The sequence below is a fragment of the Stegastes partitus genome, unplaced genomic scaffold (genome assembly GCF_000690725.1).
Source record: "Stegastes partitus isolate 25-593 unplaced genomic scaffold, Stegastes_partitus-1.0.2 Scaffold601, whole genome shotgun sequence".
NCBI lineage: Eukaryota > Metazoa > Chordata > Actinopteri > Pomacentridae > Stegastes > Stegastes partitus.
The window spans coordinates 1-27,293 of NW_007578332.1; the positions used below are offsets into that span (position 1 = coordinate 1).

The window sequence follows — 27,293 nt, forward strand, 5'->3', positions numbered from 1 at the left end:
ATAGGACTCTATTGAAATTTTCAAGGTGGCGCTGTGGAGCCATTTTGGCAGTGACATGTCCAAGTCCCTTAAAATATCAAATTTTTCGCCAGTCCTGATGTGCGTGGCGATTTTGGTGAGTTTTCGAGCATGTTTAGGCCCTCAAAATCGCGTTTCAAAAGTCGGTAAAATAATAATAAATAACAATAGTGGCCTCGAGCTCAGCCCGTGCCACTAATAATAACAATAATCAGAACGGTTCCAATAGGGTCCTTGCACTGGTGTGCTCGGACCCTAATTAGCAAAAGTGCATTACAAATAACTGCTTTAAGCAAAAATGTCCTCTCGAGTACAATGCAGCAATCCTGAAGACTTTTCTAACCGTCTCTGTCCAGAACAGAAGTGCACTTGGTCGGCGGGTAACGATATCTGGGTGCTTAGTCATAATGTCCTCCTATATAATTATGTAAAGCTCTGTGTGCTGTCTGAGTGTAATAAGGTTTAAGTGCCCTGGTGGCTGCTTGAAGTCTGTGGGATCACACAACCCCACAGCCACTATGTGTTATACATATTTAATGCATGTTAATAATTCAAAAGCCTTTTGAAAGATTCACACAGGCTGCATGTGTGTGGGATAGTTACTGTATGCGCATTTAAACTCTTCATATGTTGGTTCTTTAAGTCAGATTTAGTCAAACTGGGCTTTAGAGTAAATCAGCATTAACTCCACGAGAAGGTTAAGCAGGAACTTAAAGTTTATAACCTGCAAGTACAACGATCAAAGACACGAATTAACGCCATCTCTTATAGAAAACACACATTTATAATGTGGTGAAAACAAGCTCTATTGTGTTTCTGATATTTCTAGAGGTTTTAAATAAATGGTGACATAAACTCCAATCAGAAAATCATTTGACCCTGTGGACCAGCTTGTAATCTTTCAGCTCATACCACAGAAATCAGCAAAAAATTATTAATGAGTGCTTTAAAGTACTAATATGTATAATAACTTTTTCAAACTATGATTACCACATAGAACCTCAGTTTTGGTATTTAGCTGATGACATGTCTGTATAAGAGGTTGAGTAAAAGGCAGCTGGACTTCTCTTTTCGGTTCTTGAAAGATGCTTCACCTTTCATCCAAGAGGTTTCTTCCCATCTCACGTCTCAGGCCGTCATAAATGTATATTTTCATTTCCAAATCACACGCCTAATGGCCTGTCAGCAAAGACTCCACTTCATTAGCTCCCTGTAAAATCCAGAATTTAAAATTCTTCTCCTTCTCATATACAAAGCTCTTAATGACCAAGTGCCATCGTATCTTAAAAACCTTCTTGTGCAATTTTATCCTAACAGAGCCCGTCGCTCCCAGACTGCAGGTTTACTTGTGGTTTCTAGAGTTTCCAGAAGCAGAATGGGAAGCAGACTCTTCGGTTATCAGGCTAGTCTTCTGTGGAGCCAGCTGCTAGTTTGAGTTGAGGAGGCAGACACCTTCTCTATGTTTAAGATCAGACTTTTCTGACTCAGGTGACCCTAAACCATCGCTTCATTGTGCTGCTTTAATCTCAGACCAACCTTGTGTTGGACTTTGTGTCTTCTCTCTCCTGTAGTTTGTGTTTTGTCCTCGACACAGGAATCTCTAACTGCAGTCGTTGGCCTCCCGAGTGAATATTGTTCACTTTGCATTATCTGTTTTCTTTGTATTATCCTTTTCTCTCCTATCTTTACCCTCGCCCCAACCAGTCCAGGCAGATGCCTGCCCACCCTGAGCCTGGTTCTGCCAGAGACTCCTTCCTGTTCATGAGATGTCTTGTGGTCTGATGAACTGTTTGGCCATAATGACCATCGTTACATTTGGAGAAAAAAGGGGGAAGCTTGCAAGCCTGAGAACACCATCCCAACTGTGAAGCACGAGGGTGGCAGCATCATGCTGTGGGGGTGTTTTGCTGCAGGAGGGACTGGTACACTTCATGAAATAGATGGCATCATGAGGAGAGAACATTATGTGGAGATATTGAAGGAACATCTCAAGACATCAGCCAGGAAGTTAAAGCTTGGACTCAAATGGGTCTTCAAATGAACAATGACCCTGAACATACTGCCAGATTAGCTACAGAGTGGCTTCAGGACAACAAAGTGGATGTTGTGGAGTGGCCATCACAAAGCCGTGATCTTAATCCTGGAGAAAAACTGTGGGCAGAGCTGATAAGGTATGTGGACCAAGGCAGCTTATAAACCTGACTCAGTTCCATGAGTTCTGTTGGAGGAATGGACCAGAATTCATCAAACTGTTGTGAGAAGCTTGTAGAAGGAAACCCAAAACGTTTGACCAAAGTCATACAATTTAAAAGCAATGCTACCAGATACTAAGGAAATGTGTGTAAACTTCTGACTTTGAAAAAAGTAGTAAAAAAAATCTCTAAAAAATTCTCTCTCATTATTCTGGCGTTTAGCAAATAGAAATAATTCTGGTAATCCTAACTGACCTAAACCAGGAAAAGTTTAGTCACAGTTGATGTCAGATTGTGAGGAAAAAAAGGTCATGTGTCTTTTTATACAGTGGATGTAAACTTCTGGTTTCAACTGTAAATTCAAATGAACTGAATTTTCCATAAGGCATTCTCAAATGCACACAGTAGATCCACCAAGCAGCCGTGTTGAAGGGCTTCTAATCGTTTGTGACAGAAATATGCGGAATTCCGGAAAGATCCTCTTTGTCTTGGTACCTCACAGTCCTACCCTGAACTGTACACTGAACTCCAGCGTGTTAGAACAACCTCCGAAGATTGGATGTGATATTGGGGACACCCTTTGACCTCCACTCCTATAGCGCAGCGGGGGTCTGTCTGCTCTTTGAGGTGGACCGAGTGTGTCAGCTGTGTGTTAGTGAGAAACGTAAAACAGTCGGACAGATTGTAGAGTATGTGTGCGTATACACAGTGTAGGTTGGACAAAGGCTGGGCGTTGCCATGTGACTGCCATCTAAGCATCTGTTCTTATAGCTGTCAGTCTGTCGTATGGATTCGTCTCCAACAACACAACACACACACACACACTATAGCACATACGAACATGTGGAGTGGCTCACACGCCTCCTGTCAAACTAAATCGCTGCTGCTTCAAAACACACACATGTACTGTACATGCAAATACAACCACATTAAAACATGCTTCACCCGCTAATGAATGAATCACATGCATCCGGCACATTAACACACACCAAGTATGTGCTGACACTTCAAAAAACCCAAACAAACACACAATTTCTTATCATTTATTCACTTTCGGATCTTAAAAATTAACTTTACACACTAGCGAGAGCTCAGTATCTCTGTTTGTGCGACTGTGTCGGTGTGTCTTTGTCTATGTTGTGTCACTTTCTTGTCGTCTGTAGGGCCAGACAGTGCTACAGGGTTCCCCACTTCCTTCCACTCCAGTGAGCCCCCGCCCTGCGCCGCAACACTTCACCTCATGGCCTGTTTCTCAGACACAAAGGAATATCAATGTAGAGTACACTGTGTGGGTTTAAAGGATCAGTACGTGGAAATTACAACAAAAACCTACTTGGAGATATGTCTTAAAGATACTAATGTTTGGTGAGTGGGATTGAACTGGGGTCCAGGATCGATGTCCTATTTAGTCTGGGGAGTGTTTATGAATGATTGTATTATTATTATGGTGAATTAAAAGAGAAACTATAGTGTAATTTTCAATAACTAAAACAGGACGAAAACAAAACTAATGAACAAAAGCTTTTATATTCACATTGACACATTCCTTCTGATGATCTTCTTTTGTCTTAAGTTGATTGTAAAAAAGAATAATTCAATTTTAACATTAAATTATTAGTCAGATTATTTAGCATTTTATCAACAATATACATTCATTCTACAGCTTAAACAACAGACACACTGAACTTTCTCTGAATTTTCTGACTTAAGGACGTGCTGGAGTGTAAACACTGTTTGTGTGAATCTCTGTGCAGCTGTATTCAAGTCTCAATGAAAAACATCTTAAAGCTCATTAGTGGTGGAAGCAAAATAAAGCCCTCAAACTCTGGAAATGTAAAATGATTCCAAATAAGGACACTTTTGTGAAGAGGGAAAATTTCTGAATTTCTGAAGACTAAAATTCACAGAAGTGGCCAAAACCTGAGAAAAATCATCATCGGAAGCTGCAATTTATTCTTTTCCAGCATGTGGCTGAACTGCGGAGATGTTTTCTGTGTTTTATTTACTCCTCCCCCTCCTCCCCCGTCTGTCACATCCACTCAGTCAGTCCCACCCTCCCCCCTTTAGCTCCGGTACTCGTCCCCACAGTCCCCGATGAGCTCCATCAGGTCCCTGGAGCGTCGTGTCACTGCTTCGATGGCGGCGAGATCTTCCTCCGTCAGCTTCAGGTCGGCGCTGCAGCTCCGCAGACTGTCGCTGATGTGCTGCCCCGCCCCTGCGACGCCCAGCCGACAGCCCACGATGACGCCGCCCACCGCAGGGCGGTCCAGCACGTAGCGTGTTGCCACGCTGGCCACTGAGCAGTCGTGTCTCTTGGCAATGGTCTCCAAGGTGACGAGGAGGTCCTGGAAAAGACTCCAGCCGCCCCAAGCGTCAATGACGTTCTTGTACTTGGAGAGGGACGCCGTGTAGAGCTCCGCCCTGGAGTTAGGCTCCGCCTTCCCGAGATAGCGTTCGGAGAGAAGACCTCCAGCTGAGAGAATGGATGGAGGAGAGATGATGGAAATGAGGGCGGATGAAGGAGACCAAAATGGAGGATGGACAACGGACAGGAGGAGGAACATGAGGTGGAGTTAAGGGTGAAGTGGCCACGATAGCAGGAATTAAAAGACGGAGAAAGAGGAGGGATAAGATGGGAGGACGGAGAGAAGGAAGAGGGTGAAGCAGGAGAGGAGACGGAGAAAAAGAAGATGGAGTTAGAGAGCGTTGAGGTTTGGTGGAGGAAAAGGTTTGATATATCAAGGAGAAGGAGTAAATGTATTAGAGAGGTGGAACGTAAGGGACGGAGGAGAGATGGTGGAAACAGGGTGTGGAGTTAAAAGTGGAGGATGGACAGATGAAACGAGGAGGAAAACGGGGTGGAGTGAAAGGCGAAGTGGCCGTGATAGCAGGAATTGTCCGACGGAGGAAGAGGAGAGATGAGGAGGAAGCAGACAAAAAGCAGGAAGAGAAGGAAGAGGCGATGGAAGGAAGAAAGAGAGAGAGGATAGAGAATGTGAGGTTAGAAGAAGGGATAGGATCATAGAAAGGAAGGATGGAGGAGACAAAAGTGGAGGATGGACAAAGGACAGGAGGAGGAACGTAGGGTGGAGTTATAGTCAAAGTGGCCGTGATAGCAGGAATAAAGGGATGGAGGAAGAGGAGAGATGAGGTGGAAGAGGGTGAAACAGGAGGACGTAAAACAAGAAGGGAGGGGAGAGGCGATGGAAGCAAAGAGACGATAGAGAGCATGAGGTTAGGAGGAGGGAATATGAAAGGAAGAGTACACGTATAAAAGAGGGGGAGTGCAGAGGAGAGAGGGTGTGTCGTCACGTCGACCGACTCCATCTTAGAAACCCACCATTTTACATCTGAACACCACAATGATAATCATCATGAAACACGACGCAAACCTTCTGCTCTGTATTTGTTCTACTGGAGTGATAAAACCACGTCCGAATGTAAATGAAGGAGTGTTTCTCACCCAGCGTGCCGTAGGTGAGGAGCTGGATGTTGTTGTCCAGACAGAACTGCTGCATCCTCGCTGCAGGTCGCTGGTCGATCAGAGAGTACTGAACCTGCACACGTCAGAAACACGGTGAGCAGATGCAGCGAAGGGGAAGAAAGCAGGAAGCAGAGCACTGATTAGAAGGTGGAAGTGTTACCTGGTTGCTGGAGATGCGGATGCCTTTGTTGGTGATCTCCTCCATCCTCTGTGTGTCAAAGTTAGTGAGGGCAAGCTCACCTGAGGAAGGAACAGGATGGTTAAAAATATAGGTTACAGGAGAGAACAACAGGAAATGTGTCCAGTTTCCCTATTTAACATGAAAAACATAAAGTCTGCTTCGGATATTTACATTCAAATGGTAATAATCGTTAAACAGAATCTATGCAACAGGCCTTCAATTTTGATGTGAGTTTCATCATAGTGGGTGAATAATCACAGCATCTTAAAGACATGAAAAAGCCAAGTAACAATTCAATATGTGCAATAAATATTTTTTTACATATGATGTATTGACATCGTAAAAACTCCAAAATTCACACCAGAATTCCTTTTTTGTGTTCAAGCTGTATATGTAAAGCCCACATATAATCAAAACTAAATTATCTGAAACTCTTGAACGCCCCCAATGTGAAGAGAATTATGAAATTACACAAAGACAGCAGTCCTGGTGTTTAAAAAAGACGGATAAAGCGAAAGATTTTCAGCCAAACAGTGTTCACTACAACCTCAAGAAGAAAATTCAGCGTGGTTCAACCAAAAACCTCTAGTAAAAAATTCCAAAGTTGTATTGGTCAAAATTTGTATTAAACACTTCAGCATAATCCAATAAAACTGATTCCGATTTGTTATTTTGTACATGAAAAATAAACTATATTCACAAAGCTAACAGTAAAAATAACATGGCACACTCTAACCGGTAATAATAATAATGAGAAAATGGAATTAATGTAAAGAAATGCTTGAAAAATGAAACTTTAAACATGTAACAATAATTCAAATAGAGTTTAGCTCTCCTTTGAAACAGCAACTTGGCAAACAAAACACGAGGAAAGACGGAGCTGCTGGAGTTGAAATGTGGCTGAAAGTATGATTAATGACGACTCCATCAGATAATGAGGATTGTAAGCTGAGAGTTAAAAGCTCTGGAAAAAGCCAATAAGTGGACAGTGAATTACATTTATGTAGCTCACTATGCCGCGAATTAACTCAAATATAAATATAATGCAGCCCATGTAATACTACTAAATTGCAGTTTATCTTTTTTTTTTACCACCCTACATACCAGCACTGACACATCAGCCTGGTGATATACCACTCAGTCTAATATGTTTGTGTTTGTCCATAAAGGCTTTAAGTGTGCAGCTTTCCTTGTCATCTCCTGATCAGTCTGTCATATTTTTATTTATCTGTTGACGTCTACAGTGTGTATTGTGAACTCCAGTGCACTTACGTATGACTCCCTCCTGCTGCAGGTCAGATAAATGTCCCAGTGCCTCCAGGTATCTCTTGTCTTTATAGTCCCACCAGTGAAACTGAACGCAGTCCAGCGTGTCCACCTGCATCCGGCTCATGGAGCGCTGCAACGCCTTCTCCACCACCTGCACACACACACATGGACAGATCAGCAACTGTTTCCACTTTCAACAGCAAAACTGAACATGAACTATAAATTTAATTCAACCCGAAGGTTCAAAAAATGATGTAAGACACGACTCTCGGCAAACAATGACACAAACACACGATGCCTGGACTGGATGTTTGTGGCTGATATTAAACTAATATTTGCAACTTTACTAATCTGGAAACAACTTATTGGCTGATAATTACACATGCGGTAACAGCACACTTAATATAAAGAAGCTGATGTTTAAGATGATTTTTTTGGGCAATTTTTGATTTTCTTTCATGGCAGCAGCAGAGACACTCGGTGGAAACGTTGGGGGAAGTGGGGACATGCAACATAGATCACAAGCATGCATGCTGCAGTTATGTGGTACGCACCTTTAACCATTAAAGCACAACTCTTAAACAGCTGGTGGTAACATAGATTCCTATTTAAAGATGTGACAAAATGAGCTGGACGTTTCACAGCTAAAAAATCTACTCAAAAGATCACAACACAATTCATACACACTTACATGCTGCATTTATTTAAATCCTGTAAAATGTGCGTGTATTTTGGTGCACATGAAACCTTAAACAAAATCCCTTCTGATGTGAAGACTAAAGTGTCAGTGTGTGTAGAGGAGGACGCTTTACATACAATAAGTCGACCACTCTTCATAAGGACACACACTGCTCTCTGCTGGATAAAACTGTGAAAAGCAGCAGAAGGAACTCACTTTGCGCTCCATCGGTCCTGGTCTTGGCACGTATTTGGTGAGACTCTGCAGAGCTGGAACGGCATTCCCACCAGATTTCAGCTACAGATCAGAGAAAGACAATTAAAGTTACAGCTGTTTCTGGAGCCTGCACATACTGATTCCAGTCTATTATCACCATGTGTCCTAACAGCTTTTTACTGCCAAAAACACACTGATGCAAACGGAGGTAAGAAGTATATGATTATTTACTGTATCAGTGGCAAAAAGCTCAGAAAGCCTGTGTAACAACATTCAATTGTAAGACAAAGAAAAGCTTGTTGGACGAGGAAACAGCTCTCTGCACATTATTCCAGGTGAGCGGCTGCTCGCGGTCGATACCATTAGACTGTCACATCACATCAGCCGCAAGGACTGATGGCAGCCTCACAGGGACTCGTGTGAGTGTGAGAGCATTTCTTAATGTGTGTGCTGAGTATCTGCAGCTCTGTGGAGAACTGACAATAAAAAAAGAATCAATACCGAGGCAGGACTGAGCTAACAGGATTGCACACTATCTATTAGAACGGTTTCCAATGCAGTCGCTTATATTAAACTGTATTAATCCATTAAGACCTTAGGCGCCCTATAAACACATATATGCTGCATCTGTTGCATCAGGTCTTAATAGGTCAAATGATACAGAATGTTCAGTCAGCTTATTTTACTATAATTGAGGCATTTACACAGAAAAATGTGGCAAATCCTGCTTAAGTTCCTATTAACTGAAATACTAGTGACATTTTTTTTCCCCACAAAATGTCAGTAAACCTGTCAAAAGTCAATATCAAAATGTTTCCATCCATCCATTCATTATCTATACTCCACTTAATCCTCACTAGGGTCATGGGAGGCTGGAGTCTATCCCAGCTGACTCAGGGTGAAGGCAGGGGACACCCTGGACAGGTAACCAGTCTATCACAGGGCCACACTTAGAGACAAACAACCAAGCACACTCACATTCACACCTACGGACAATTCAGAATCACCAATAAACCTCAACATGTTTTTGGACTGTGTGGAAGGAAGCTGGAGAACCCAAAGAGAACCCACGCTGCACGGGGAGAACATGGAGACTCCATGCAGAAAGATCCCGGGTGTCCTAACCTTCTAGCTGCGAGGCAACGATGCTAACCACCGAGCCACCGTACAGCCCTATCAGAATATTTTTTTAAAGATAAAATAACACCCCAAAACTAGACTTGTTTGTATGCCCAACATAATATTTAACACATAATTTGACAGGGTATTGGGTGTTAATCAGGACACACTCCCCTCTGTCTCTGGTTCTTTTGTTCTGTTGTGTAAATGTCTCACACACAAACACACTGTGGAGTCTTTATCCACTCTACTACACTACATCACTTCCCTGTGGTCTTTTAGGCGACTGACGTTAAGGATTACACTTCATAAGGCTTCTACAGGCTCCACAAGCAAGTGTCCTGTCATGTATATGTTGTTTACTTCCTACTACATTTCCATATGTGGTTCATTTAGTAATTATTCAGACCTCCAAATTGCATGCTGTAAATATTAGGTTTTATAAGCATTTTGAATATCACTGTAATAAGCATTTTTCCCACCTAAGAAATAGAGTTAAACGAATAGAGGTATCTTATAATGTCCTGTATCAAGTCCATGGAAACTGACCAAACAGCAGGTGGAGCTGTCTTCATGTGGGAGCATGTTAAGTACTTTAAATGTGAATGTGTGAGTTGTAAACACCTTGCTGTTGAACTGTCCGAATATTTCCTCTGCAGGTCCATAAATGTCGGCCATGTCGAATGTGGTCAGACCAGCGTCTACGTATTCCTGCATGGCCTCGACTGTAGAGATGTGAAGGGAAACAGCACAGTTAGGATACGCAACAGGTAGTTTAGAGAGAAGTAGCAGTGTTTTAGCACAGTCATGCTGTTGTTAGGCTACTTAAATGTGTAAATGTACTCCTAAATGCTCTCCTATGTTTGTTCCTTAGATGCACTGTCAGTGTGACATCATACAAAGAGGCTTTTGTGTTATTTAGTCTGCTCTCAAAGCTGTACAACAGAAGTTAGTTCAGTCCTGTGCAATATCATTTAAATGTCAAATAATTCAAAATTCACCTTGCAATAACTGCACTAGTTCTAAGTTGACAAGGTATTTACACCTGAGCGACAAATTCTTTAGAAACACTATATTGAAATACAGACACCAACTGCAAGCGCAATACAACAAAAGTGAATACAACAACACAATCGAGTACACCTGTAATTACCAATTACAGTAATTACATATACATGGCTGTAAAATGGTCTGTAAATGTCATGCATGTCTGCATCATGGCTCCAAGTCGCCAGAGGACTTAAAAAATCTGATTGTGAGACTTCACAAATATGGAAAAGGACAAAGGAAGATCTGTGACCAAGTAGAGATCAGTGAAAAAACAGTTGCAATAGTAATCAGAAGGTAAAGAACGAGCCATGGTAGAGTAGAGTGGTCGTTGTCATAAAGAAATGCCAGAGACAGTGTGATACTGGCACGATCTAGCGCTGGCACTTAGAACAGAGGTTATCAGTGGAAACTGGAGCTTCTGTGACGGCTCAGACAGTGAGAAGGACAGTGCATGATGTCAATCTCTATGGATGACGTGCAAGAAGAATGCAAGATGAAACTTTGCTAAAGAACAAAATAAGAAGTCTGATCAAAACTGGGTGAAAATTCTAGGGTCAGGTGAGATAGACAAAATACATCTGTTCAGTTTTAACAGCAATGTGAACCTGTCCAGGACTACCACAGTGACTGATTAGTCCTGACAGTGAAGCACGGAGGTTAAGGTGGGATGATGTGCAAATGGTAGAGGAATATTCCAGCAGGAGAACGATTTTAAAAACAAAAATCAAAACTATGATCTGGCCAAGTGTGCGGCCTGACATGAATCCAAAGTTAGAGCCACACAGTGACTCCAGCAAAGAGCTGCTAAAAAAAAAAAATGTCTGAAGACTGGCAGAACATGTTCAAAAATAACAGTAGACGCACAAATTATTGAAATAAATACAAGATTTGAGTATCAGTAATGAAAGGTGAACTGACTGGTTCCTCCAAAATAACCAACATGAACTGAACATTGTAACCACCATGAAGGATGATGGCGGTTCTAATAAGGTTTGTCTGATAACATTAGCATATGAATTATAATATTACAAGAACAGACTAGACCCTGTATTCAACTAAACTTACATGCAATCTACAAAGTCCAAGAAGCTTCAGACATAAACATAATTAACCCTCCTACTATCTCAGTGTTTAACATCTCTAAATAAGTCACTGACATATTTTTTTCAGTTTTATTTAAAGGGCTATTTACACATAAACTTGGCTAACAATTTTAACAACGATATTTTACGGAGGTTTAAATTGCTGGGGTCAAATTCAACTCAAGAATAAAAGATGTAAGTAAATTTGAAGGTAATAGGAGGGTTAAACAGAAGAATCCAGTTGCTGCTCATTCTGGGACACACACAGAACATCCAGGTGTGTTGAGCTGTTACCTGCCCTGGTCCTGTCCACCGCTCCGTGCGCTCCGGACACCTGCCACATCCCGTTCAGGACCCGGCAGACCTCCAGACCTCCGGACAGAGTCACTTTCGGTACCGCAGACATCCTGCTGCTAGAAATGTTCTTGTTTTTCCAGGGTAGATGAACTGAAAAAGCGAGTTTAATACATGTGCGCTTGTCGCCACCTGCAGAACTTAATGCATGACCCTGTTTGTTTGTTGTTGTTGTTTTGTTAGCATTAACGGGCTAAAACCGATAAAAGTTACCTACTTTGCGTTTTCCACAAGTCGTGCTCGAATCAAAACCTTAACGCGTGTCTCAGTGAGAAACCAACGCGGATATAAAACAACATTTCACAGTTACAAAATACTTTTCGTAACAGTTACAAAACTAAGCCCTCGGCTGTTTCCACCAATCAGCAGCCGAGTTTGACCGGAAGTGACGCCTTGCTCAGCGGGCTGACTGCTGCCCCCTGCTGGAGACATCCAGAGACTGCTGCAAACCTCAACCTGTCCAAAAACTCCTCTGAACAAGGAGGAAAACAGGGAGATTTGTGGAGAATCTAAGCATAACGAGGCACTGAAATGTGATGTAGTAAATAATTGTTTTTACTTTACTTCGCTAGTTTAAAAATATATATATTTTCTCCACACATGCTGCAGCAGTCCCATTTGTAAAGGTCCCATATAGTAAAATGTCTTATGTGATTGTTACAAGCTTAGAGATAAAAAATAAATAAATAAAAGCTCTTTAAATGTCCATCTATCCATCCATCCATTATCTATACACCGCTTAATCCTCACTAGGGTCATGGGGGGCTGGAGTCTATCCCAGCTGACTCAGGTCTGGACAGGTAACCAGTCTATCACAGGGCTACACTTAGAGACAGACAACCAAGCACACTCACATTCACACCTACAGACAATTTAGAATCACTAATTAACCTCAGCATGTTTTTGGACTGTGGGAGGAAGTCGGAGAACCCACGCTGCACGGGGAGAACATGCAAACTCCACACAGAAAGATCCCAGGCATCCTAACCACAATGCGAACCAAGGATCTTCTAGCTGTGAGGCCACAGTGCTAACCACCGAGCCACCGTGCAGCCCCTGTCAAGATATGTAAACAATTATTTCCAACATTCCTCAAGCACCCCCCACAACTAGATACTAGTGAGAACTTTACTTCTAGTACTTTTAGTATGTTTTGCAGAATCCTTTCTCTTCGCATCGTGCAAACTCTAAAATGTCCCAATGTTATTCTGTTAGCTGCAAGAGTGAACGCAAGAGTGAATACAAGAGTCCCCATGCACCCCCAAAATCTGAAGAACTAAAGATCCAGTGGATTACTTTTATTATTGGTGGCAATGTCTCCACAACAATAGGTGAATCCCTAGTGTTAGCATGTTGTTGTTGCTTAGGGACATTCAGAGATGGTGGAAACTTTAACAGTGGTATTAGAACAATAACCAAGGACTGGATGAGTTGCTGTGTTTTCATGTTGCCTGTTGTGCTTTGGTGCAATTTAAACTCGGTATTTACATCTGTTGGCTTCTCTCCTGTTGTCTGTGCTCACTTATACTGGATTTTAACACAGCTGAATTCCCAACTAACATGTTCTCATGTACATTGTTGCTGGGGACACCTCTATTGGGAAATGGAAGATGCTCTCGTTTACATGTTTTTCAGAATGCATGTTAACCAGCAGTCACATTGGAGTCATTGACAAGCTGCAGCTCTGCACCACTAATCTGCTTTATAAACACTGTTAGCTGATAAACTCACCATGCTCATGAAGACAATGGCTGTGCTGGGAATTTAGTGATATTTCCATATAAAATGATCACTCAGAGGGAAAGTTGGAAGTGACAGATAGTCCAGGTTTCGCACATTTATTCCCATCTGTATCAGCTGCCTTGTGCTCAATTGTTTTGCTGTTAATCACAGACGCAGAGAGTCTTCTTCCTGAAGCGCTCGTGGATAGCAGCAGCTCAGCTACATTTAAAACTACAAACAGTAAAACAGCCTGTTTAGAGCAAAAACCAGGAGTTATACAGTCATTGTGAAATTAAGCATCTTTGCAGTATTTTGATCTGAAGAATTGAAAGAGGCGTTGTGGGGACATGTGAGACTTTCATTAACTTGCTGAAAAGGAGGACGATATAGGAGCTGGAAATGTCACTCTGCTGTTGCTGCCTTCTTCTTCTTCTTCTTCCTCTTCCTCCTCTTCTTCTTGCTGGGTGTACTGTCAGTCTGTCCCGCTTCAGGTGTCAGTGTGTCCTCCATCTCTGAAGCCTCAGACTCTTCTTCTGAAGCTGCAGGTTTAATCTCACAGGCAGGTGGATGGTCGGGCGTTTCCTCCTGTTCGCTGTGACACAACAAACAGCAAGAGTCAACCTACTCATATAGCAGGTCCTTAGCAGCACTAATGTCAAGATGGAAGCTTTGAGTCATGACTAGCACAGTGACTTTTATCAGTCAGTAATCAGAAATTTGCCAAATTTATAATATGTCAGATATTAATTTTGCTGACTGGTAATTTCCATTTTATAATACAGATTTTAATAGATTTAATGACTGAATAAAACCATATTGAAAAGGACATTTGCCCTAAATATATAAGAGCTTTCTTTATACGAGCTTATTCTTTATACGTCATTTGTATGTCATTATACCATTGTGTGTAGGTTGGTATTGTGGGTTGATTTTTTCCTATAATTTTGTTGTTTCTTTCTACTTCAGACTGTCTGATATTGTGTTTATTAGTTGTGATCTGCACAGGGAGTACAGTAACATATATATATAAACAAATAAATTAAAATCAGGGACTGAAGTGTAGAAGTAGAAATCATGAACAAAACAATAATGCTAGAATTGAATAAATTCTGCATAATATGTCGTCCAGACAGGTGGTGTAACACATTCACTTCTACAAATTATGGGCATTAGCATAACACTACAATGTACAGATGTGATGGATTTGCATGTAAAAAACAAAAACATTATATGCTACTTAGAAATAAAAAATCCTGAGAAAAATGAACTTTTAAAGACTTGTATTTTTAAATTTATTTCAATAAGACTGAAAACATCATTACACAGTATTACTACATTCTATTTGCTGCCCAAGTATTTACCTGATCTGAACGACTGCTTCCTGTTTCACATTCCCAGCCTCCCTGTGTTTCTCCAGCAAAGCCACAAAGAAGCCGTGTGTTCGGGTTTTGGTTGTGCTGGCTCGTAAGCACTGTGAGAGCGGCTCCAGTCCTCGTTCAGGCCACTGGGCCAGCAGAGGAACCAACCTGGAGGGAAAACACAAAAGCAATCACGTGGGGAGTTTTTTTTGTTGTTTTTTTTGCCTTTTGACTTCGACGGATGGGTTGGCTGCTGAAGTCACTTTTTGCCCATGTGTTGTGCACTCTAACCACTTTAAATTATCTTTAAAGTCAAACAGCAGTACCAGCGGCTTGAAGACGAACCTTAAAACTGCAGCGCATAACTGTGTTAATGGAGTAACAGAGAAGCGCAAAACCAATTTGATCTTTGTTCTCTTGCATGTATTTAGTCAAAGCAAATAAATAAAATATATACAAAGAATGTACACTGCAATTCCAACTTAAAGACTATGTTGTCAGAACTCAGTCATTAAGAAAACCATCACACTGACAAACATCTAAACTGTAATAAAAGATCAGTATCAGGCCAATATACAGAATTATCTGACTAAATGAACAAGTCTTGGCTCATCTCAGTCAAAGGAGAACAGCTACAAATAATACAATTTTGTCTCTCTGTCACAATAGTTGTTTTTTTTTTGGCAAGGTGAAAAAGCGACTGAAACATCATGAAATTCACTTCAAGTTCCTGACAGTCAATTTAAAAAGACTGAGAAAAAAGCACACCATCCAGTATTTAAAGGGACTAAAATAGGCATGTTTTTAATGCCAGTGAACTGTTGCTACCTGAAGTTGGGGTTTTGCTGCAGACAGGCAGCGACAACGTCCTCGTTCTCCTGCCTGTGGACGGAGCAGGTGGAGTAAACCAGGCGCTTCAGACGGGGGAACCTGAGGCCGTGGTTCAGGCACCGCAGCTGGAAGGAGGCCAAGGAGGCCAGACGAGCCTGTTCCTTCTCCTGGTCAGCGGAGGTGTTGTCCCGGAGGCACACCATACCTGGAACCCACACACAGATGACAGAATTAGAAACAGAATTATATATTTAAGTCATTTTATGTTTGTTTATAGGCTCACCAGCACTCTGGTTTCTGGTTATGAAGAAGCCTGGTTACTTGTGCAACATATCCTGGTTCTGAAACACAGCTAAGCTCCACAGTAAATTCTGCTTATATTTATATGTAGAAATATGAGAGAGGAGAAGTAAATATGGGAGCGGAAAACAGGTTTTCGACTGTCGTTGGCTTTCTGTATGCCTGTACCTTTGATTTGAATGACATGATAATACATTGACATATTTATGAAAGTTAGTAAAACCCTGACAAAGTGAGCAAATATGCAATACAGGTGATACAAAACCTGGATAACACTATAATTATATACACTGCAGCTGCAATGGTTTATTGACTACTTGTCAAGTATTTAAAAAAATGCCAACTATTTTGATTAATGATCAATCAGTTTGAATAATGTTTAAGGGGGAAAAAAGCCTTAATACTGTGATTCCAGCTTCATAAATGTGACTATTTTCATTTTTTCCCACTACTTTATGACAGAAAAGTGAATAACTTTGGGTTGTAAACAAAACAAATGAGTAGACAGCAGTGCACACACCACTCCTTTGTGATACAGGTAATCGAGGTCCTGAAACATCAAATGTATTGAAAGAAAAGTAGTTTATCGCACACACAAATCACCTCTACATGGATTAATTAAACAATAAGTCAACAGTTCAGTCACAACAGCCTTACTTGAGACATCATAGACAAATATGAGGATGTCATCTTGGGCTTTGTGACTCACTGATCAACATTTCTCACCCTTTTTTTGATATTTTTTAGATCAAAGACACAGAAAATAATCAAAAGAATAACTGACATTGAAAATAATTGTTAGCTGCTTCTCTAACAGACATATACACAGATGACTGGTTACTCTACCTGATCCACTGCAGGAAGGATCCAGCAGGATAAACTCAACATCTTTGTACTGCGGGCTGTCAGGGTCCACCTTCAGGAAGTCCTGGTTGGCCAGCTGCTGACAGGTGACCCCGGCTCGGAGCAGGAGAGTTGACATGGTGGCCAAACGCTTGGCATCCAGGTCAAAGGCAAACAACCTGCCCTTGTTCTTCATGATGGCTGCCAGATGGCTGGTTTTGTTGCCGGGGGCAGCGCAGGCATCGATGACCTGGCTACCAGGTGGAGGGTTGAGGAGGTAGGCGGGGAGGCAGCTGGCTTTGTCCTGCAGGATGATGTGTCCAGCCTTGTACAGGAAGTGGTCATGGAAGTCTGTTTTATGAGAAAAGACCAATAGCTCTGGCAGGTGCAGGTCCCTCACAAAGACTTTCCCCTTCAGGGTGAAGTCCTCCAGCCTGGCGGCCTGTCCCAGGTAGGTGAAGCCATCCCTCTTCAGGTAGTCCACCGCATCCTCCACTGTGGTTTTCAGGGTGTTTACACGCACATACCTGGGCAGCTGGTCCCCGGCAGGCTGCTGCACGTTGGCCGGGAGAAGGTCTTCATTCTTGCTGACCTTTTGCTTCACTTTCATGCGAGCCAGCTTCGCCTGCAGCCTGGAGCGGTGCTTTATCATCACGGCCTTCCAGGAGCCGCCGCACTTCAGCCCCTGGCCCAGCAGCAGGTCGTACACCAGTACCTTGGCCAGCGGCATCTTCAGCTTGGTCAGTTTGAGCAGCCTGGTGGATTCGATGATCTCCTCCAGGATGGAGGAATACTTCTGGGTCTCACAAACCAGAGCGAACAGCTGCTTGATGTTGGAAAATTTACTGTCGTAAACCAGAGTTTTCAAAGCGCCCTGTTTCCTTTCGGCTTTCTCCAGGATCTCAGCGGCTTTCATGTACAGAGCCATGGCGATACGCGTTAGCCACCAGGCTAACCTGCTAGTTTTATAGCGTATTTTTAGTGTTTTACTTTTAAAAACTGGTCTGACAAACTCCTGCTACTTCCGAAGTTTTCTCTTCCTTCTTCTGCGCCGAAAAAGAAGCAAGGGACGAGTTTATTTTCTTCATTCCTGCTATGTGACAGAAGCTTCGTGGTAACTTTTCTACCATGCACATGTGAAAAGAAGGGTCGTGACCCCGGAACCGGAAAGGGACGCACTGTTTACGTCTGACGTAGGCAGTCTGCCCAACCAATCACTGATGACTACAGAAACAGACCGCTCGAGTCAACCTACTCTGTTGGTATGGCGCATCAGATGGTCACATGTTTGAGCTGTACAGCTTCCCTTAGAAATACACAAACCGAAAAATTACAAAATGACCAGAGCACAAATGTATAAATAGAAAATATACACAAAAAACGACTTTTTATAATGACATTTTTTTTCTAAATTACCCCAGTAGGATTCAAAATATCTTACACAGCAAGAGCTTAGGGGGAATTGCAGTATTCTGAATATTAGGTTTCTATTATCATTATTTTAACTATAGCAACGCCAGTCATTTCCTACAACATTGGTAACACATTTTAACATACAGACTTGAATCAGTCTGATCAATTTTGGTTTAAAAGAGCCACCTTAGCTAAACTTGCAGAATACTAGCTAGACTTGTTCTATAGGTATTTAGGATTTCTCTTTTCTCTTTCAGTGGTTTTGGGTTGTTTGGGATAAACAATTAATTAATTCCTCATGTAAACAGCACAGAAATGGACTTGAAAACACTGGCCCAGAAGTACAGAAAAATGTAGACAAAATACTGTTTAATTTATGTACATTCTCTGGATATTTCCAAGTGGAGACACAAGAGGTCAAAGGATGCAAACTTGTGTTTATTTGCACAATATCAACACTGCAATAAAAACAATCCATCAGCTGTCATTCAATGTGAACTGTGAAATATACCTGACTAATAATGTCATAGGACCACTCAGAATGACCTTTGCATCACACTCATTACAATTCACTTCAGGGCAAAAATCATCAATGCTCTTGAGAAATATCATTCATTGCAGTGCCTTTAAAGCATCGCAAACAAATAAAAAAACTATTTGTAAGACTAATAAAATACAAAAGGGTTTTACAAAAAATGAAGAGGTTGCTCTGTCTTGTTCAGTTCACTGACAAGTGACCAAACACAGTCTGTTTGCAGCATATAATAACTTACAATTCTGAATAGGAAGAAAGGCTTAAAAAGGAACGGTCCAGTCCTGTAGTTTTGCTATAACATACAGGTTACTTTAACTTTTTGCTTCAGGCACTGACTAGCCATTCATGTATACCTGCCAAAGAGTACAGCTAGAAGTATCCCATTTCAGTATTTCTGCAAAAGAAACAAGCTGATGTCTACTATTTATTGCTGAATTCCAGCTATGGAACTATTTCAATGGCATTAAAGTAGGGCAGAGCCAGTTGCAGAAAGCCAGAAAGGTTTAAATCCTGCAATTCAAGAAATATATTTCATTTTCTGCTTGTGTGAAAAGGCAACAGCAGCACAAGGTCTTCAGAGGAACTTTTTACAGTTTGAGCAGTGACAAAAAAATCTTTTGTTAAAGGCATCTTAATGCATACTTGGAATGACATTTTTACTAGTCTCCACTATATGTTGTATTGAAATGCAGTCCAGCTATAAAGAAACTCCCTCCTATTACAAACCCTTAACAGTCATCTAGCTTCACTGGTTTACTCCAATGTCAGAGGTATTTTGAATAGACTGCCCTCATTGTCAGTATTCTGCAGGCACAGCTTATGTAAGTAACAGCAGAGTTTCTGTTATGCAGCGTGACAAGTATGTTGAAGTTTGGGTGGAAAAGGTCAAAATAAACAGACCCACTTGTCACTGGGCTCAGTTTTTAGCAACCCTTCTGGCCTTTTTAACAGTGTTTGTCTTCACAGAGTTCTTGTATATAAGCAGCCTCTCTGTGGTATGAGCAGGCAGGCGGCTCCTCTTGGCTCGTACAATGCAAGCTGCCATCGGACAGAGCCGCTCGAAGCCCCCAGAAGTGGCTGGCACCGCCAACAGCCTCTTGGCAATACCTTGGAGCTGGGGGTACTGATTAGCAGATTTCCAGTACAGAAGACTGGAGTTGCTTTCCAACAGTGGCTCAGATAGGTACACATCAAGCTCTGACATCTTCAACATCTTCGCAGGCGGCTGGAGGAAGCTAAAAATGGACTTGCGCTTGAGGTCGTTTTGGCTGACTTCATCACAGTTGTTGTCTGAGCTGCCATCAGACGTCTCCGTTATTGTGTTTGCTGGGCTTTCTCCTTCAACATCCTGCTCTTTTTTCATCTCACTGCATTTCTGGCTTTTATCTGCCTCCACAGTGGGAACAGCCGAGACCTTCATGCTTTCTAATGAGGATTCCACAATGGTCCGAGCCTGATGCTTTGAGGGAGGTGTTAGGAACTCTGTTTGCTCTTCCATTTTGACATCAGGAAACGGCTGGAAAAAAAGGATGCAGTCAGGGTGAGAGTACTGATTCCAAATGCATACATGTGTTTTTTTTCTTTGATACACTATAGTAAGGCACAGCCTAATTCAGTACCTGCAGTTTGATTCTGGGATCAAGCACAGCTGCTAGTATGATGTCCTTCTGATGAATGAGCGACTGGAAGTTACTGTGGAGGCCTAAGCGCAGGGCCTTGCTGAAGTGGGTGTAGTTGGTGACCCGACTCTCCAATGTCTTATCAAGACCAACGAGGGAAGGTACGATTAAGGAAATGGTCACACCACTTCCTTGCAGAACCTTGGTTAGAAGTGACAAAAAGAAGATTTTGTCACATCATATTCTACTAACAACACTAAAATACAGTATTTCCATTCATGTATAAAAACTTTCTGATTAGTTTCCTAAGAAAAATAATAAGTTTATCCTCAAACTAAGGTTCAGCGCAAAACTGACAAATCATGACATTAGTGCTGTGACATATTTGGACTTTGCTTTTCTGGTAGGTTCCCAACTTAGAACAAATGTCTATCACGACACAAGTTCACCAAAGAAGCCATTTAAGGTTAAGCTTACAAACCTCTAACACAATTCTAGGCTGATGCTGGCTAATGTTCATAAATATTAAAGATGATGTTAACGTGATAATTGATGGCACAGCCCTGTTTTCTTTATAAGCTGATTGTTCGATTATGTGGCGCAGTCGGCATCAACAACAAGCCAGTCAAATCTGGAAACTATTGGAAATATGGGCGACTTGATATTCAAAAACCTTGAAACACAACAATCCACTGCCACCAAAATACACAAAGTCCTCGTTAACTTGCTTTGTTACCTGCAAAGCCTCCTCAAAGGGCTCCAGGAGACCCAGAATGTCAATCACTTGCTCCCTCTTGACCATGACCAGAGGTGGGGCACTGGCTGTGTCGTTTGCCTCGATGCGAGCCTGGCCCAGGAGAGTCATGATGGCACTCCAGGCAGACTCCTGCACCATACGCCTTAATGACAGCATCATGGAGTTCCAGCGACAGTTACTGGACGAAGGGCACAGAGACACATTGCACTCCTTCAGCAAAACCTAAACAAAACAAAAAAAGACACACAAAGGCCAAATTAAAATAACTCTGGAAAGAAGTATCTTCTCTATTTAAATCTTGTGATGTGTATAAAAAAATAAAAATAAAAAAAGCCTCAGCCACACTAATGTGAGATGCAAAAACGAAAGTCTCAGAAATGATGTGACACACGCCCAACACACATGTTCTGTTATTTTGTCCACTATGTATTTGCTTACAGCCAACTGTAGCACTTGCACAAATTATGAGATGATAACTAGCTTATTAATTACCAATGCTGAAGTTTGATTTATAATTTTACACAAATGAATAGCTCACAAAAAAAACATTTGAAGAATGAAACAGGCACAGTCTTGGAATATATAGATGTCATATTTCTCATTTTTAAAATATTCTTAATAAACTCTCCACACGAGAAAAAAAACACAATTTAATAAGAGACATCCTGGAGCTGCGGTCTCATTTTCTGACCTCAAAATCTATACAAGATGTAACAGAAACATAGACTTGCTGACTTGAATTGCACCTTTGCAAGAAGAAAATGTCCAGTTTGAATACACTTGACAATAGCTTTTAATATGTTAGTTTATCTGTCCTACCTCGCTCCAGTAGGCGCTGTTCTTGAAGAAAGCCACCACATTGTGCACCTGTGAGAGCAGGTTCTCCACTAATCTGGAAGTTTTCAGGGCATCCTTGATCACACTTTGCAATGTTCTGGCAACACACGTGGTCCTGGTTCCAATCTGCAGCTCTGAGAATGGGGACTCCGTTTCAGACATCTGGTCGGACAGAAATGTCACTATCTCCTCTCCAACCGGTTCTCCCCTGTTGGAGGAGCACATGATCTTGTAGTCACAGAACAAGTTGTTCGCAGTCAAGGCTTCTTTAGCCGGGTTGGCAAGAACATAGCCGATGCTCTCAGGAAAGATTCCATAGCTCAGCAGCACACCTTCCAGCTCCCTGGCCACAGCAGTGCTGAAGTTTTTGTGGGTGAGGTGACGGAAGGCCACAACAGGACGGCGGATCTGCCAGGAATCACTGACAAAGTGGAGCTGCACAACGACGATGGGATCCTCCCCCGATTGGGACAGATTCCCTGTCCAGAGGTCAAAGGTGACATGAATGGCACGTTTACCGTCTTTGGTTTTAGCAAGGCAGGCTTTGAGGTCACGTATGAGCTGAGGCTTAATGGTTCTCTCCACATCGTCGTAGAGCTGCTGGCCGATGACACGCTGGGACAGCTTGCTGCATTCAGGCATGATGGTGTTCATGAAAGACCTGAAACCTGCACCTTCAACAAAACTGTCAGAAACAAAGAACAGATACAGTGGTAATGTACATTTAATAATACGTAGTGATTTATTCAATACACAGGGGTAGTTGCATCCAAAATTGGCAACCAGGAAAATGGAGATGAACAAACTTGGCTAATATGATGATTTTGTACAACAACTTAACAAGAAGACTGTATCAGTCATCAGCAGAACAAATCACCTGAGTGGCAGCATGTCCTCAGCAATCATCCTCAATGCTGCATCAGCAAACTTTTTCTGGTCTACCTGCACAGCTGATGGTGTAGCACCAGAGCTGGAGCTAAGACTCGGACTCGGACTGGGACTGGGACTGGAACTGGGGGGCAGAGAGGGACTCGGGGAGGAAAGTTCTCTTCTTGATGCCAAAGCCTGGGGTGGTGGAACAGCCATTGTCTGCTTGGCTTTACGATGCTCCTGCTGCTGCAATGTTTTCTCAGGCTTGACCTGCACCACAAGCAAAGAATGCAAAAGTGAAAACAAGCATGCTGGCTGCAAATATGTTGGAAGAAAAACTGAAAGCATTTGGGATATTTTCAATGACAGTGATGCATCCAACCACCTTTTAAGAAAAAAAGTTTAAATGGAAACCATCAATAGCAAGCTCACCACTTCAGGAGTTACTGGTTCAGCATCCAATACGACGTCCCATTTGAAGTCCACCTGTAACACAATATATTATGTAAATTCCCAAAAGTGTTGTAGCAGCAATGTATTAGAAATAACACTAGTTGTATTTTTCCCTTCATACACACTTTAACCAGCAGCCCACAAAATGACGAGTGTATGGATATTGTTAATTGTCATTGGTACTTTTATCATAATGTAAAGAAAGCAGCTTTTGCATTATTCAAACTGTAACCAACAAATGTTTTACCAGCTACACCCTAATAACATTTAATCAATTACTAAAATGTAAAATTGACTAATACTTACAGTAATTCAGAATCTAAAACTGCAAATGATATGCTTCATACAGGATCTGCAGAACTGATGAAGTACTGTACCTCTCCCTCCACAAACTGTTGAATATCCAGTGAAATGCATTCAGCTTCATCTTTGAACAAGCCCATCTCTGCTTTACGTTTGATGGTGGCATTCCAGTGATTCTTCACAGAATTGTCTGATCTGTGTGAAGAATTAAAAATGAACAGCAAAGATTCCTTTGGTTAAAGGACTAACCAATATATAACCACCAACTAAAACATCTGACTGCCCATCATCCACCTTATTACATTTTAGCAAACCAGTCACTGCTTACTGACTCACCTTCCAGGGAGCAGCCTTGAAATCTCAGCCCACCGGTTTCCCAGAATGGAGTGAGCTTTGTAGATGATGAGATCTTCCTCATTAGTCCAGGTGCTCTTCTTGATCATTGGGTTGAGGTGGTTGTGCCAGCGTTCACGGCACTGTTTCCCCAGCCGCCCATTCAGGTGCTTGGCAATTGCAGTCCAGTGTTTGGTGCCAAACTTGCCCACCAGGTTTACAATCTGTCCAGAGCAAATACATATCAGGGGTGAAGCATGAGACTGGACAATACTGACCTAAAACATGTTTAAACTAAGTATGCATCAGATATTCCATGATTTACAAGTCTGTTCTGTGCTTTTAATTTTCATACCATTTCATCTTCCTCTTTGGACCAGAATCCCTTGACTAGATTGGGATCCAGACATTTTTTCCAGCGGAGCATACACTGTTGTTCTGTCCGCCCCTTTACAAGCAACAAAAAAAAAACATCTTTAGCGTTTCTTCTCAAAATGTTTGTAACATGTTACAGTATCCAAGAAGAGTGACAAGAGTGACCAACACGATTTTGCAATACCAGAGTGTTTTTGATATACTAAACTTTTAAAAGTTCAACTTCATTTACTCTCTCTCATAACCAACATGACCTCTATTAATACTTACTGGCAAAAAACTGGCAATCATTTTCCAGTCTTTCTTTCCAAAGTTGCTGATCAGGATTTTGAGATTTTCATCCTGCACAAAAGTTGAAACTAGTTCAGACACAGCACAACATAATGCAAGCTTTAAGGCCAATGTTCAGGTAGGAGCTATCATTTACAAGTTCCAAAAACACTTAAAACAGAGCTTGACATCACAGTCGGACAACTACGTTAGCTATGTGGTTTAGGAGTTTGTTCCACTTAACATCAGCTAGCGAACCCGCCACCATAAAGCTAAGTGACAAGCTAACATGCTGCATTACATTGTAGTCACTGACACAAATCCAATAAAATAGAAAAACTTTAATAAGGGACTCTAGACATCATTATCAGATGTTTTTTTTAAAAAAACAAAAAAAAACAAATCTGGCTTTTGTAAGAACATTTGACAAAAGTCTCCTTTCCACTCACCTCTTCATGAGTCCATTTGGTTTTGCTCTTGGCACCATCCTTCCGCTCTGCTGAGTCAGAATCAGTTTCATTGCATAGATTATTGTTGCCTTCTTCCATGCTGCAAACACACAGATAAACAATAATTATATTAAACACAAGTCATTTTATTTCAATAAGACATACTAGAGAGAAATAAGACATATCAGTGTAAACTACGTGTATTGCATGATACACACGTGTTATGACTGACATGAACTTAAAGAATGGTGCTGCTGAGTTTTTAAAAATGCATTTTTACTCATTTCAACACTAACTTCCATTCACGTTCATTGCAATGGTTTAGCATCAGCCCCCTTTTTTTTGCAGTAGATGTCAAAATATGTCTTATCCACGTGTTTAGGAATCTTCCTAAAACAGCAGACATCTCATTCTGTTTGGATATAGCATTTTTAAATGCTACATTTAAAGCAAGCCCAGAAATAGGAAGTTGTATGCACATTCTTACTAATGCTGCCCATTGGAGGTTGTTCTCTGCAGTGCACGCCACAATGCCACAGAAATAATCTGCAAGTCAGCACTACAATCCATGGGAAAGACACAATATGAGGGGGAACCCAAAGTTGATGTCTGACCTATACATCTCATGTACACAGCTAAACTACATCTACAATGGTTTGAAGCCAAAACGTACTGCCTCTGCAATCACTAGATCCAAACACTGCTGAGACTCATGTGAAAGTAGAAATCCTTCTTTTCTTTTATCCCTAAAAGTAGATGTAAACACAAGCCTGTAACACATAGCCACGAGTTCCTCAACTACTTTTTTAATACTTGTCACAATACACTTTCTGCCTCATTTTAAATGTGTCTAAATAAAAAATATGTCACACTAAAGACAGAAATAACGTAATAACGTATTGCAATGTAAAACAAATACATAATCATCCTAAACAACAGCAGGCAAAAGTTTTGCCTCTAGATTTGCAGTTCTACGTTACAATTAAATAACATGCATTCTAAACATTAAAGTTCAGCATCTAACTTCCCAAACAGTCACTACTGCTCTGTCCAGTAATGTTTGCTACAGGGTGACTACAAGTGATCCTGATATGGTTTCCATACATTGCCAATATGAGCACAGATTTTTGTCAGACTAATATTAATTGCTAGAAGTAGGTGTTTAGGTCCTATTTTACGTACACTGGTTCTTCACCAGTATGTTCATCTTCCTGTTTGTCATGTGCTTACCGAGATAGCAAAATATAATACAATAATGCAAAAGTTGACGCTTGGAGAAGGTTAACTTTGACTTAAATTAAAAAATCAAAATACGATGCATTGTTACTTATACCGCCCCGTAGCCTGTCTATTTTACTTTCCTGTCCAGCAACCTATTCACCCAGCATGTGCAACACACAGCAGTGGTCCCGCAGATAAATGCCCAAAGAAAAGCTGAGATAGCAAAGTAGCTAACAATAGCTTCCGTGGGCTCAACAATTAGTTCGACATAAATATGAAACTTCAAGCTACATGTCCAAAACATTACACTGCACAACTGTCGAGACAAATCACTGCGATTAATTAGCCAGAAATGAATGTCAAAACTCCAAAACTTATATTCCAACTTGACTGTAATTTAAAGTTAGCTAACACTGCTAGCAACTCGGCTAGCCAAAAGCACACTTGAGTAAACGTTAGCTGTTAGCTGAGAAAGTAGAGCGCCTCAAGCGGTGCGTGAGCGCAAATGCAACGGGCTCTCTCGTCGGCGAAAACGAGGCGTTTGTGATTAATTTCGACGTTAGTGACAGAGAAAAGTGAGCTGACACGACAGTAAGAAGAACGGAGGAGTGCCTACCTAAACTTGAGACTGTGTACCTGCTTCTGGATAACGGCCGGGTCCAGCTTTCCCAGCTCACTACCGTGACACACAACACAACAACGGCTATTACATGGACGTGAGGGGAAGAAAACAAGCTGCCTCACTCACACACTCACTACAGAGCGACGCAACAACTGCATTTCTAGCTGTGAAGATGACAAAATTTAAAAGGGTTCAGCTGTGAGATACTTCCATCCAAAGCTTAAAAAAAAAATACACATGTATAAAAAAAAACAAAAAAACAAAACACACACACACCGTAACGTCTCCTCCACACTTACCCGCGCGACATCCCTCCTGTGCCTTCCTGCAGACCGGAGCTAGCTCGACTAGTTTGCCCGCAACTGAAACTATACTTTTTTAGCACTAAATGACTGCAAAGACAACATCTGCCGAGTGAACCGTGTGTTCCTCACTGAAATACAGAAGCAAGCTGGGTGTTCTAGTCGTGTAAATTTACCCGGGACTGGAAAAGAGAGCTCCGTTCAAGAACGACACGGCTGCACAGCTACACACACTC

The 27,293-nt window shown here is 41.6% G+C and overlaps 3 protein-coding genes across 6 annotated transcripts; all 3 read right to left on the reverse strand.

Annotated features, from left to right (window-relative positions):
• Window positions 1-3,238: 3,238 nt before the first annotated feature.
• On the reverse strand, window positions 3,239-11,945 carry LOC103362754 (uncharacterized oxidoreductase At1g06690, chloroplastic-like). 3 transcript variants are annotated; one of them, XM_008289232.1, is made up of 8 exons: window positions 11,862-11,945; window positions 11,585-11,714; window positions 9,783-9,883; window positions 8,040-8,120; window positions 7,148-7,295; window positions 5,855-5,934; window positions 5,674-5,767; window positions 3,239-4,683 (listed from the first exon to the last, which is right to left on the reverse strand). In XM_008289232.1, exons 2-8 carry the CDS (start codon window positions 11,694-11,696, stop codon window positions 4,274-4,276), a joined length of 1,026 nt encoding a protein of 341 aa, XP_008287454.1. In that variant the 5' UTR covers window positions 11,697-11,714; window positions 11,862-11,945; the 3' UTR covers window positions 3,239-4,273. The 3 variants fall into 3 exon arrangements, with proteins under 3 accessions (XP_008287454.1, XP_008287453.1, XP_008287452.1); XM_008289231.1 differs by having other exon boundaries at window positions 11,585-11,737; XM_008289230.1 differs by having other exon boundaries at window positions 11,585-11,945.
• Window positions 11,946-13,706: 1,761 nt separating this feature from the next.
• Window positions 13,707-17,838, reverse strand: nsun5 (NOP2/Sun RNA methyltransferase 5). Its single transcript, XM_008289233.1, has 4 exons — window positions 16,702-17,838; window positions 15,553-15,760; window positions 14,728-14,892; window positions 13,707-13,958 (listed from the first exon to the last, which is right to left on the reverse strand). Exons 1-4 carry the CDS (start codon window positions 17,624-17,626, stop codon window positions 13,769-13,771), a joined length of 1,488 nt encoding a protein of 495 aa, XP_008287455.1. The 5' UTR covers window positions 17,627-17,838; the 3' UTR covers window positions 13,707-13,768.
• Window positions 17,839-18,463: 625 nt separating this feature from the next.
• On the reverse strand, window positions 18,464-27,293 carry mybl2a (v-myb avian myeloblastosis viral oncogene homolog-like 2a). Of its 2 annotated transcripts, XM_008289234.1 has the most exons (13): window positions 27,055-27,293; window positions 26,750-26,809; window positions 24,913-25,012; window positions 24,464-24,535; window positions 24,174-24,266; window positions 23,822-24,042; window positions 23,560-23,680; window positions 23,162-23,215; window positions 22,737-22,999; window positions 21,842-22,544; window positions 21,002-21,244; window positions 20,266-20,466; window positions 18,464-20,162 (listed from the first exon to the last, which is right to left on the reverse strand). In XM_008289234.1, exons 1-13 carry the CDS (start codon window positions 27,063-27,065, stop codon window positions 19,563-19,565), a joined length of 2,742 nt encoding a protein of 913 aa, XP_008287456.1. In that variant the 5' UTR covers window positions 27,066-27,293; the 3' UTR covers window positions 18,464-19,562. The 2 variants fall into 2 exon arrangements, with proteins under 2 accessions (XP_008287456.1, XP_008287458.1); XM_008289236.1 differs by lacking the exon at window positions 26,750-26,809.

Coding starts and splice junctions, on each gene's coding strand:
- mybl2a (XM_008289234.1), bottom strand. Junction 24,536..24,912: donor CCAAATGGACTCATGAAGAG/GTGAGTGGAAAG, acceptor ACTTTTGTGCAG/GATGAAAATCTCAAAATCCT. Junction 20,467..21,001: donor CCTTTGAGGAGGCTTTGCAG/GTAACAAAGCAA, acceptor CTTCTAACCAAG/GTTCTGCAAGGAAGTGGTGT.
- nsun5 (XM_008289233.1), bottom strand. CDS start 17,626: ATGGCTCTGTACATGAAAGCCGCTGAGATCCTGGAGAAAGCCGAAAGG. Junction 15,761..16,701: donor TCCTTCCTGCAGTGGATCAG/GTAGAGTAACCA, acceptor TGTGGGTTCCAG/GTATGGTGTGCCTCCGGGAC. Junction 13,959..14,727: donor GAAGCAGTCGTTCAGATCAG/GTAAATACTTGG, acceptor GTTGTGTCACAG/CGAACAGGAGGAAACGCCCG.
- LOC103362754 (XM_008289232.1), bottom strand. CDS start 11,696: ATGTCTGCGGTACCGAAAGTGACTCTGTCCGGAGGTCTGGAGGTCTGC. Junction 9,884..11,584: donor GGTGGACAGGACCAGGGCAG/GTAACAGCTCAA, acceptor ACATCTCTACAG/TCGAGGCCATGCAGGAATAC. Junction 8,121..9,782: donor TCGGACAGTTCAACAGCAAG/GTGTTTACAACT, acceptor TCTGATCTGTAG/CTGAAATCTGGTGGGAATGC.